Genomic DNA, 13,518 nt, shown 5'->3' on the forward strand with positions numbered 1-13,518 from the left:
TCATTTAATACATATATTTTTGCAAAATTTTAGCTTAATCCGAGATTGGGTGTTGAAGAAATAACATGTACAAACGTTTTACTAGACAGAAAAATTTGATAGAAGCTTTGAAAATGGTTCCATAATGGAAAACGATTATAACAAAAATAGTTTAATTTTATCGAAACAAAGATATTAAATAACGTAAAAAAAATGTACCTTCATTATTTGTAAAAGTTATTTATATAAAGAATGCGGTTTCTTGCAGCAATTAACTTTTATAGACTGATAGTGGTGGCTTAGTAATAGGAGGCTTAGATGTTAAAATGGAGTAGGCTTGCTGAAAAATTTAGATATCGTCCTGTTATCTTGTTCTTGACTTTCATTTGTATAGCATTACAATATCCGCCAATCTTGATTTATTGCCAAACATTTAGTGTAACAGTTTCATCACTTTGCTTTGCAATTGTATACACAATAGTGTTGATCTTCAAATCCTTTTATTTTTGTTGTTTTTTATAGTATAGAGAGGTGAGACAGGTCCCTCAACCTTATAGTTTACAACAATCGAAATGTGCGAATTACAAAACTGGCATACGTAGCGTTACACAAAAGTTTTTTCATATATCAATGAGTATATCAAAATATTACCTGTAGGAATGTGGCTCTTACCTTTTCGCAATAAGTTCTATAAAAATACAAATAGATGCTTTATTTTATCTTCTGATAAATTAAGGACTTTCCTCCGTGTTCTGTTATTACAGATTAATAATAAATTACTGTAGACGTTACTAATTAATAATGATAATAACGAGACTTGTCTTTATCAAGGTAGAAATACATAACTAACTTTTAATTTCCGTCCGATTCTTTGTTTTCGCATAAAACATAAACAACAAACAATGACGTAATATCTTCTAATATTAGCACACTCCGCGAGGTGTTGATTCTTTGAAATATAACTAGTGTAGATCTAAGTCTGACTGGAAGTAACACTGAACTCAAACTACTTCAGTAACACCGGCGAAAGGCCGAAACAATCAAAATATGTAGTCGACGCTGATGTTGGTCTACAAATATATTCAATAATCACGAAGGGAATCGTCCGATGTCAACTATGTCCGTAAACTACTTCTTATTCTTTCTAGGATAGGAAAACGTCTTGTCTCTATCAAATCCTAGAGCGTTCTTGTTTTTCAAAGATCTGTCACGTCACTTGTTGCTAAGTACAACTTTCCCCTTATTCCCGAAACAAATAATCAATTCTAATCATGTCATAACAACTCCTCTACCCTTCGCTAAAAAAAAATGCCTGTCAATTTTGTATCTACTGTCTTAGTCTTACTATGGCTTTCTAAGTTGGCGCTATTGTTGCTGTTCCCTTCGGTGGACACACTTACACCAGCCTCTATCCTCATCTGTTCTACTTGAATTCTTACTTTTCTGTCCGCCTCTTCTTTTTTCTCCCTCTCGATGCTTTCCGCTTCTCTGACTTTCTCCCGTTCTACACGGTCTGCCTCTTCTCTTTCTTTTTCTATGGCCTTTTCCGCTTCTCTAACCTTCTCTCTCTCCAAGCGCTCTGATTCTCTACTCCTCTCCTTCTCTAAGCGTTCTGTTTCTGCCGCCACCATCTGCTGCACATAGGCGGCCAGTTCTTTGCCGAGTAGTTCTAGTTCTGTCTTGGCCTCTTGGATTAACTTTTTTTCTAAACTCTTCTTGGTCGTAACCTGGAGAAGTTGCCATATTACTTATTTGTTACTTTATCTTACGGATTTTCTAAATTAGGGTACCTCTTGTACCAACGAACAAAACCCTTTCTTTACTATGTTCTATAACAAGAACTTTTGGACTCCAGCTCGCTCCGAGGCTTCCTAATATGTCTTAATTTTTGTTTTGTTTGTTTTGTTTTCTTAATTATTGTATTGTTACGAATCTCACTATCCAGGCTCTCTGCAAACTGCACCATACACCACCAACTTAAAGAACTTGACAAGTCAGGGCTCCAAAATAACGTAAAGGTTTAATGTCCATAAATAACAGCCAATACTGTAAAATTTGCAGCACGTAGAACAGTACAAATAGCTCTGCGATAACAAATATCTCTCCGATAACACCGTTCCGCCGTATCAAGTCTTGCACTGGCCTCTACGTCTCGTTCCGGGCTTGCACTGGATTCAACAGTTCGGGACTGACTTCACACATTTGGGCTCGTTGTGTCGGACTCGATCACAGACCAAGATCAAGACGCCGTTCGTCTCAACTGTACTTGACAGTACTCCGCACTGAACCGTCGTAATGCTCCGTACAGAACCACACCGTTGAACTGTTCTGAACTCCTGTCATGAACCCGCTTTCCGAACCCTCTGTCGTGAACCTCGCTGTATTGAGCCCCTTTTCTCGACCGTCTTGACTGCGACACCTCCGCTGTTATATAGGGTCCCTACTGGCCTTCTCGAACCGGACAGAACGCCGCTCGACGTTTCTAGGTGGTCAGATGACTACAACTCTCGTGACGCTGCGATCTTTCCCGAACTGTCCTGTTGACACTCGACTCGGCTGACAGTCGTAACTCGTCACGGTTGACCGCTCGTCTAGCGCTGGCCTGGGACGATTGGCGTCGGCTGACTACACACACACCACTACCCCTATCTGTGCCACCACCAGGTTTATAACACTGCCCCCTCCTTAGATCTGTCCGTCCCTGGCAGATCCAGCTTCACCATAGTACGGGTGGAGTCGATTGATGTGGACGACCTTCCGCTTGGACCGGTGGCTTCCTTGTATCCGGCAAACGTCATCTGTGATCTTTTTAACTACATGGTAAGGGCCTTCCCAATCTCTTTGATGCTTATAGGACCTTCCGTTTCTTCTCCGGGGGTTGTATAGCCAGACCAAGTCATTCTTACGGAACCTCGAGGCGTTGACCCTATTGTCATTCCTTGACTTCGTTTGGTCACTGCTGCTGTTGATGTTTTTGCGGGCTAAATTATGACCTTCCTTCATTCGGAAAATGGGGGCTACATTTTCATCCTTTCGCTGAGCATCTTGGCTTTTCTCGTCTGACCGCGGCTCGGGAGCTTGCACCTGAAGACGACGACAATCGATGATCACCCCCGTTTCTTCAGCCTTCCAGCAGGGTCTGTATACTTTCTCAGATCTGTGTTGGTTCACTTCTTGTCGAAAAGACCTTTTCGCACAGTTTTGTTGTAAGTGGCCAAACCCTCCACAGTTCCAGCATCGTTTTCTCACTCCATGTTGACCTTGTGGTATCTGGATGGTTCTACATTTCTCTAGGGCCTCGTTCGTTTTTCTCAGTTCCTTGCGACCTTTATCTTTCACCTCCAGCCTCTGGTCCTTGTAAATGTTCTCGAACTCGTCTTTAGCAGCTTGGTATAAGAGAGCGTACACAAGGGCTTCACTGGCTTTGTGCTTGCCACTAACTCTGATGGCCTTCTTCAGTTCGGGGTCTTGAAGTGCATCGGCGAACGCATCAGTAATGATTATTTCCAGGAGGTCTTGCGTGGCTGTTGGGTAAGCCAAATGGGCGAGGCGTGCAATGTCGGCCTCCAACTCCCGTAGGGTTTCATTTGATTGCTGTCGGCGGGTCTTCAATTTGACTCGATACAATTCTGGCAGATACTCGTCACCGTAACGGAGCTCCATCGTCTTGACGAGAGCAGCGTAGTCTTGTGGGTTTGGGATGGACTGCAGCAGTTCGGAGGCCTTTCCTCTTAGGGACAATATAAGGGCTGTTGCTTTCTCCTTATCGCTGTTCCATTGGTTGACTTTGGCCGCGGCGTCAAATTGTAGCTTGTAGACGGACCAGGACACGGATCCATCAAACACAGGAGGCTTTACCTTCATGAAAGCTTCGGGTACGATTGACATAACATTTGCTTTCTGCATCTTGGTAAAATCCCTGTAAACTTGCGTCTTTATTTCTTCGATCTTTTTCTCAACAGCGTAGACCCTCTGGTTCATCTGTTCTTCTATGGTGGTGTATTTCTCCTCCACAGCATGTATGCGTTGGTTCATTGCCAATAACTCCGTTTTGATTCCCGAGTCCATTTTGTCTATCTTGTAATTGGTGTTTTCTTGCCCCGAGTTCATCTGTTCTCGCATAGCTGCCATCTGCTCCTGTATGCTACTGGCAATCTGTCCCTGCATAGCTGCCATCTGTTCCTGCAAGTCCGGTTTGACTTCAAAAAGATATGTGTCCGGATCTTCTTTTTCCTTCACCAGTTCTTCCCGAAGGCGTGCTTGTAAGTTTTCTTTGTTTCCGCTCGTCTTCAGATCTCGATTACGGAGCTCTCGCCTCAGTTCCTTTAAAAGGAGTTGGTCAAGCGTTTTCGTAGTAGCCATTGCAGATCCCACTTCTGACACCAGTTGTTACGAATCTCACTATCCAGGCTCTCTGCAAACTTCACCATACACCACCAACTTAAAGAACTTGACAAGTCAGGGCTCCAAAATAACGTAAAGGTTTAATGTCCATAAATAACAGCCAATACTGTAAAATTGGCAGCACGTAGAACAGTACAAATAGCTCTGCGATAACAAATATCTCTCCGATAACACCGTTCCGCCGTATCAAGTCTTGCACTGGCCTCTCCGTCTCGTTCCGGGCTTGCACTGGGTTCAACAGTTCGGGACTGACTTCACACACTTGGGCTCGTTGTGTCGGACTCGATCACAGACCAAGATCAAGACCAAGATCAAGACGCCGTTCGTCTCAACTGTACTTGACAGTACTCCGCACTGAACCGCCGTAATGCTCCGTACAGAACCACACCGTTGAACTGTTCTGAACTCCTGTCATGAACCCGCTTTCCGAACCCTCTGTCGTGAACCTCGCTGTATTGAGCCCCTTTTCTCGACCGTTTTGACTGCGACACCTCCGCTGTTATATAGGGTCCCTACTGGCCTTCTCGAACCGGACAGAACGCCGCTCGACGTTTCTAGGTGGTCAGATGACTACAACTCTCGTGACGCTGCGATCCTTCCCGAACTGTCCTGTTGACACTCGACTCGGCTGACAGTCGTAACTCGTCACGGTTGACCGCTCGTCTAGCGCTGGCCTGGGACGATTTGCGTCGGCTGACTACACACACATCACTACCCCCATCTGTGCCACCACCAGGTTTATAACAGTATTTATTTTACTATTTATTTCAACAGCCTCTGGATTAGACAGCTTTTACAAAATAAAATCAATACACAAAAATAGCATTAGAGACATAAATATTTTATTATTTTGGACACTTTGTTTTCTTTTTTATTATTTAGTTACAGCGAAATAACCTTCAAAAATATATCTGTGGAAAATGCGACACTTCAAGTTCACATGATTAATGGCTTTTTGTGGATGAAAATAAAAGGTAGGATTTTTCTGTTGTTCTTTAATTGAGTCATTTTGTACGACAGTCTGTATTCCTTTTAACGTTTTCTTTTTGTTTCAAAACCGTTAGATTTTTCAAAGTTTTTTTTAACACTTTCCAGCCTTTTTTAATAGGAACAGGTTAATTTACTTTGTAAAAAAAAAAATTTCAAACTATTCATTCGTTAAAAAACAGCAGATCTAAAACTGTTAATGTTGTTTATGTATTTTATAACAATTCGTAAAACCTTTAAAGTATGTCTTAATTTCGTTCAGGCTGCGGGTGTCCCCGTTGAACAATAAGTAACCATATAGCAAATGAAACCACGGTCAAATCTATAAATACTGAAAAACAATATACGTATCGCACGCGGCCATATTTGGTCCGTGACGATGTTCTAATGACTACAGTAAATAATGAATCAGCAGATTGTCAGTTCCTTTGGACAATACTAATATAGAACATTTTGTAATTTTGTAATCTTGTAAATAAGAAGAATAGTTATAGCATAAAATTTATGAAATAAATTTTGTTTAGCTGTTAATTTTATGTCCTTTTTTGACAGCTAATAATGAAGCAACATTCAACGTGACCTGTATAGAAAGAGGCAACGGTAAACTAATGCTTCATTTATTTCATTACTTTTTTATTGGAATTTTTTAAAGCTTCTATTCTCTCTCTCTCTCTCTCTCAGTATATATATATTAAGAATCATCCAGGCAAGAGCTTAGCGGAATAAATTGCTCCTCCAGCTTATTAAAATCAGTGTCTATCAAGCAACTATTCTATATGTATCTGAGACATGGGTAGGCCTACTATATAGAAAGCAACTAAAAGTCCTTGCACGCTTTCACCAATGATGCTTTCTCCCCATCACATACATACGGTGAGAAGACCGCACTACAAACTGCGATGTCTATGCAAACACCGGTGTGGACGCTATAGAGCGACTTCTTATGGTTTGACAGTAAAGGACACGTAACCCTTATGAGGGACGAACGTGTGCCAAAGGCAATCAAGACCAGCTTAAGCGCTAACTTGCTTGAACTGACATACAAGGCGGCTTCGGGTGTAGACATCCAGAAATCAATTTAAATGTCCACGGGATACAGATTTGAGGCCCAAAGAAAATTTACTACCGAGAACAAGGATAAAAAATTTAAATTGACCACCGGCGAAGTTGCTGAGGGTGCATAGCCACTCGTAATACTGCATTGCTCATTAATCTTCGGGCTGGAAGACAAGCCTAATTGTATTTGTAATGCCGATGAATGTCGTAGCAGATGCACTCAAGTGCATTTAAAATTATATGGCTATAAGTTTGCAATAATAACTAGGTATTACTCACTTATAACACAGCTGTATATATTTATACTAGCCAAATAATGCTCGAGGGTTTTATTTTGCTTATCACAGATATAGTCAGTGAAATAGTGTATTAGAAACAATAAAGCAAATTAATACTGTTATAAGTAAAGCGAATGCGTGAATGTAAAAATATGATAAATGGAGGTATTAAAAAAAAACTAATAGATCTAAATGCAATTTTTTTAAAAAATCACAACTTTTGCTTTCATATATATTTGGATTTTGAACTAGAATCTATAAACTATTATAATAGATGTATATCTAAATATACATTTATGTCTAATCATGATCTCTTAATTACATTATAAATGCCTATTACTTACTCCATAGATCTAGAGCTACTATAAAAAGTAGATGGATTACATAGCATAGAATGATTTTGTTTAGATCTAGATCGATACTTTAGATCTAAAATCAATAAGTTAATTATTGTTTAAACTATGTAAACTATGTATTATTAAACTAATAGTCCATAGCCACTGAAGTAAAAATGTTTTCTGAAGAACAGTTCAGATCTATAATAGATCTAGATCTAGTTGTCTTGTATTTCTTAAGTAAACTATAGCAGCCACTCACGAGTGAAACTGAAGTTATCTTTAGAAAGTAAGAGTTCTAGCCTCAAATCAAAACAAAATGTTTATTACATTAATATGTATATCTATCAACGAAATGAAAGTAGGTTATAGATCTATTTGTAAATGTGTTTTTTTAATGCGTACGATGGTCCAGTGGTCGGCAAACGTTTTACCTAAAAGAGCCAAGTGTAAGAAAAAGAATTAAGCTTATCCAAAGAGCTAGATACATTTAAGGAAAAAAATATGATTAAAATTAAAAAAAAACAAAAAACAAAAAAACAACTCTAGCTCACCCTAGCAAAATATGTTTTAATTTAAATAAAACTCAGTATCATAATTTCATATTTTGTAATATTACAAGTTATATACATACATACATAGATACATACATACATACATGCGCCTTACATTCAATTATATATATGTTACCGGCATATTAAGGCAGAAACAGATGACATTTACGTCATCTGCCCTATAGACCACAAGGTCTGAAAGGGGAACTTTACTTTTTTTTTACCGATATAGTAAGAAATGATTCCCCATTTTCTACTTTGCCTAAGCATTCTATAGAATAACTAGTTCAAAGTCGGGCAAAGTAGAAAATGTCTTTTTTAAAAAGATATATTTATAAATTAAATAAAAGTAAATTAAAAAACAACAACACAAATGAACATTTGGATTTCGTGGGTTAACACTAAAAATAATTTTGTAGGCTTAGTTCTTTACTTTATGCTTGATGGAATTTCAAGTTTCAATCAATTAAATAATTCCTTAAATTAAACATCAATTCTTTTTTTAAATAGCCCACTGAGTTGATAATAAAGGTCAATTTTGAGACAAGTTTTAGTACATTCAAGTACAATCACGTTTTTGCAATGGCAAAAGATGTGTCAATATTTAAGACAAGAAGAAAAACATAAAAAAATACATTTTTTAAAAATACTACCCTTATACAGCTTAAAATATAAAAACATTAAAAATATTATTTAAACAATTATATATTTTTTTTCATTTATTACTTTAACTCTTGAATCAATAATGCCTTACATTATGAAATTCCCGAATGCGATAATCCTTTCAAGAACTCGATCGTCCTTTCAGAGCTGACGTTGGCTTTAAAGTCTGCATCGAAGTCTGATTTTCAAGCCAAATTTACATTAATTTGTTTTTTAGTTTTAATAATTATGACGGTCCATGGGCCAACGAGCCCGGATTTTTTTTTTTTACTCAACGATATATATCATATTATTTTCCAAGTACCGACAGAATTGTTCATTTTCATATTTGTACATTCTACCCTGTAATTATTAAACTTTAATAACATTTTGTTTATAATCTTTTTATATAACACAAATACACGTTTATAAAGCCAAAAATTAATTATATTTTTTTTTAATGGGGTCAAATCAACATTAGTATCGTTAATTAGGAAAGAAACATTCAAAGTCGTTTTTTATATTAGAGTGCATGCAGGTTCCAGCTTTTTGGTTCTAGGTTTCACTAAGTTCTGACTTCAATAGAAGTATTGTAAAAAAAGTTATTGTTCTGAAGCCTTGATTAATATTGTTATAACTCTGGTGATGGTGCGGATAGGCGTAGTAGTGTGTGTGTGGTCTGACAACAAAAATCGAGACGAGTAACGTTCTTTGGAGGCCACCGGGGACAATAATTAGACAGCGAAGGTGTCGCCGTCAAGTCAGTTCACTACAACACAATTCTGTAAAGCACAATTCAGTGCGGTTATGAGATGTGGTTCTATACGGTGCATTACGAAAGCTCGGTGCGGAGTAGTGTCAAGACACATTGCGAGTCTTGGCCTTAATCTAGACGATCAAGTTTGATACGATAAGCCCAGTGTGTGAAGTCAGTTCGGACCAGTTGGACTCAGTGCAAGTCTAAGAGGACTCGGAGAGGCCAGTGGAGTTTGGCACAGCAGTAGAAGAGTTGATACGGCGGTACGGTTGTTTATGGTTAAACATTTGTACAGTAAGAGTTACGTGTTGCCAATTGTACAGTATTGGCTGTGATTTCCAGAGAGCCTGGATAGTGAGAATCGATACAAAATGATACATTAACTTGTGTTTTCCACGATCATCACACCAAAAAGTTTAATCATATTGTAAATCAATATCTAGTCAAGTGGTTCCTACTTAGTATTATAATGTATCATGGGCGTAGCCAGGGTGGGGGTTCTTGGGGTTCAACCCCCCCACCCGAAATGAAATCCCCCCCCCCACAGGGGGGGACGGAATTAAGTGACTGATTTTTTATTTCAGTTTGTTTATTTTAGTTGAGATTTTAATACTAAATCATCACTTAACACAGCACAGCCGACGGGGTTTTGAGTTAAAAAACCCTCTTCCAGGGGGTTTTGAGATTTAAAAAACACCTATCAGGGGGTTTTAAGATACAAATCCCTCTACCAGGGGGCTTTGAGTTTAAAACCTTTTGAATTTTAATTTTGCAGTTGAATCCCCCTCTTCTATAAAACAAAACAAAAAAAATGCAAACAACAATCCCCAAATTCCAACAGCACAGTTAAGGAAGATTTGGATTTTAAAACCCCCTCCAAAATTTACGATAATCCCCCTCTTCAATATAAAAAAAAGCAAATTACACACTCAAAATTCTATGAGCTTAGCCAAAGGGGTTTTGAGTTTAAATCCCAGTCCTCCAGATGGCTTTTTCTTTAAAGTTTAAAACCCCTCCAGATGGTTTTGAGTTTAAAATTCCCTTACAGAGCGTTTAGAGTTGAAAACCTCTCTCTTCAATATTATTTTAAAGCAAACTACAGTCACCAAATTCTATGATCGTAGCTAAATGGGGTTTTGAATTAAAAAAAAAAAAAACTCGAGATTTTTTAGTTTAAAACCCCTCAACAGATGATTTGACGAAAAAAATTTCCTTTTCGATATAAAATCTAAAGCGAAATACTAGCATGTAATTCCAAGAGCGTAGTCAAGAAAGCTTACAAATTTCTACCAGTGGCTTGGGCTCCATTAATAAAGTGTGAATAGTCTTCTGCCGAAATTGAAAAACATTAAATGTGGCTCAACAAAGATGGCTAAGACAGATTTTAGGAGTCAGTCATAGAGATCGGGTCTAAATCAAAGAAATCATATGTCGAACTGGGAGTCGAATCCTTAGTAAGGTTGTGACAGAGCGTCACATGAGGTTTTGCGGGACATGTTCTCCGACAAACTGAATTACGCAAAATAAGAGTTGCGGAAACAGCTTGCCGGAAAATGCGCCGAGCGGCGCGAGAGGGTCTAAGTCAGTAAGAATAGCACATTAGGTTTTTGAAATAAAACTTTTTAATAGCAAGATAATGCACCGTAGATACCTCAGAATATGCATTTTGTTGGCTTTCAATACCAGAAATAGTGCACGGCGGCGGAGCTTCGCCCCGCGCTGGGGGAGCGCTGCGAACTCACGCAGACCCCCTTGCTAGCAAGGGCGGAGAGTCTACAATAAACAATAGACGTCTTCCTAAAGGGTCAGAATGTAATAAAGATTAATTATGTACACACACACACACACATATGTATATATATATAATTTTTTTCCTCTGTGGGATCCCCCCCAACCCCCCTTCCCGAAAAAAAATCAAATCCTGGCTACGCCCATGTAATGTATTATATATGATAAGATAGTAATTTGCATTGATAACATTATATTTTTACAATACCTCTTTTCAAGTCAGAACTTCATAAAACCTTCAGGAACCAGCCTGTGATCTCCAAAACGGCTGTAAAGTTTTTCCTAGAAATTTAACAATTCCACTTGATTATTATTTTAATAAGTTTTCAAGTAAAAATATAATATTTCGAATCTTATGCCCAAACTACGACTCTATGTCCTTATCTGGTCCACGACGCTCTACTATCCGGTACTTCGAAGCTACTGAACTCAGTGCAGCTTGTTGGATTCATTTGACATGATGAGTTAGTTTGCGTTGAAGGCAATCAACTCGGCGGAATAGTTTGGGCAATACTGATGAAATCCTAAAGTAAATGATGATTTTAGCTGAACAAAAGAGTATTTCTTAGAATCAATTTTTGTAACAGTTGACTTGGTGTCTTTCTTCCAGTTGTAAACGGAGAAAACACAACATATAACGAAACATTCAAAAGTAAGCCAATGTTTTTATTATCTCCTTTATATATATATATATTGTTTTTTCACGCTCGAGTTTTTAGGCAAATATATCATTTGAGAATTTAACGACTAACTAAACAATTATCTTATATACTACAGACGTTAATTCCCCCATAGGATCCGTCAATATTCAAGAAATATTCAAGCCACTGTTTTTTGATTATCTAAAGTAATATAATTTTAAACAAGCAATTGACGTTATCTTTACCTTGAAAATAAACTGATTATGGTGCCATTTGAGATAATATGGTTCTGTTTAAACTAGTCTTTGTAAACATACATTGCACATATAACATTAAAACCATATTCCACTGCTCGCCAAGTTGCAACAAAATAGAAGAGGCGAATCGGCTAGCAATCCTATACTCTTAAGCGAGCAGTTCTTGTATGTATGTAAAACGGCTCTAACGATTTTCTTTAAAATTTCACGGTATGTGCATAATAGTGAGAAAAAAATTCTCAACTCATTGGCCACATTGGGAAAACTCGAGATCGACCGTTATATCGGTTTGAAAATGCCTCATTATCGAAAAATTAATTTTGGCTAGAATGTTTTATGAATGAAAATTTTCCATTACGTAAACGGGAAAAACGCTGCTTACGTCACTAGGCTTACCGCAGTACACTAAAATATTTCTTTGCAAACATGAACGAGTTTTAAAGAATCAATAGACCTAATTAAACATTTGCGCACTATCTTACTGTAGATTGATTTATTATAGAACTATGAAAAAAAAGTAATGAAATTAAATGTGCCGATGTATGATTAGTTATTGTGTTTTAAGTGCTTAATAAGTTGTTTACATTTTAATTGTGTAGAGCGGTGTATATACCTTTTTACTTTGTTGTTTATTTTGCTGGTGACCTCCAGCTGTCTCGTTCTGAGGCCGCATGCAACCATGTGCTCTCTTCTATGTCAGCTAAGTCAAGTTTGCGCCATAAGCTGGTGTTTTAAGCGTTTCGGTGTTACGTCGACCACTTTTTAGCTCACCAAAAAAAGACTGCCTTTGGCATGCGTTCGTCTGAGATTCGTCTCCCATACAGGATACTGCTCTGTGCAGCGTAACTTTCGGACTTAAAAAATTCCCTCTATACAAAGGCCGAGGATACACATTTGAGACCAAAAGAAAATTTGCTGCCGAGGACAGACGCAGACGCTAAAAGAAAATCTTAATCGAGCACCGCGGACAATGGTTATGCTTGCCTTGGATGTGGCAAGATATGTAGGTCACAGCTGCAATCCTCATTAATTTTCGGACTCTAAGACAAGCCTTATTATTATTATTATTTTGCTGGTGAATTTTTACCATGTGTTCATGCTTCGGTGTCTACTGTCCTGTACCAAAACAAAGGAAATGGTCATAACAAAGCTTCTCTACGCCTTACTTGCTCACACTAAACATGATATCCATCTAGCGGTCAACGAGTTTACGTACGCTGCAGCCTCTTTTGATTTAACTATAAACCTCGGTAAAAAGCTTGGAGTTAGGGCGTGTTGACGGAAAGCCCAGGAGAGATCTGAATGGAGGGATGTGTAAAAGCAGGTCATAGCCCACTGGGATGGATGGATGGCAAAAGCCGGTATGAACTTCTTATAGTCCGACAGTCAGGCTGGGCAGGGCACGTATCCCGTATGGGTAACGAGCATATTATTCGGCGTAACAGAGGTGCCCTACGGAAACGTTTCTTTAGAAAACTAATGTAATGATTTAAGTCTAATAAGAAAAAATGAGCCATTTTACTTTGTCACTAAGTGCATGTTTTACCCTATAACGTAGAGAAGTTACACTGCAAAGACTTTCTTCCAAGCCAATAATAGTAAGCCTACAATAGTTTTACGCAAAAGATGGATTGCAAAACTTTAAGACGGACTTGAGCTGTAGTTTGTCTAGACTGTAGGAAGACTTAAAAGACTTTAAATTTAATCGACATGTACAATTACATTTAGAACTAACAGAACACTAAAACAACTCTTCAGATTAGTAGTCTTTATCCGATCGTTCATTTTCGTAATTACAAGAATATTCCCAAAATGACTTCGGGTATATAACCTTCCGAAA

At 38.1% G+C, this 13,518-nt stretch overlaps 1 protein-coding gene across 14 annotated transcripts in view; it reads left to right on the top strand.

Annotated features, from left to right (window-relative positions):
* LOC129926639 (uncharacterized) overlaps positions 1-13,518 on the top strand; it is a 79,021-nt gene that overhangs the window by 40,253 nt on the left and 25,250 nt on the right. For 13 of the 14 annotated variants that reach the window (XM_056031957.1, XM_056031948.1, XM_056031955.1 and 10 more), the window contains 3 exons: positions 5,266-5,357; positions 5,923-5,970; positions 11,391-11,432. In XM_056031957.1, the coding sequence (XP_055887932.1) occupies positions 5,266-5,357; positions 5,923-5,970; positions 11,391-11,432 (182 nt within the window). The remainder of the gene's footprint in view (positions 1-5,265; positions 5,358-5,922; positions 5,971-11,390; positions 11,433-13,518) is intronic. The other variant, XM_056031958.1, reaches the window with a different exon arrangement.

This window comes from Biomphalaria glabrata, chromosome 6, assembly GCF_947242115.1.
Source record: "Biomphalaria glabrata chromosome 6, xgBioGlab47.1, whole genome shotgun sequence".
NCBI classification, from domain to species: Eukaryota; Metazoa; Mollusca; class Gastropoda; family Planorbidae; genus Biomphalaria; species Biomphalaria glabrata.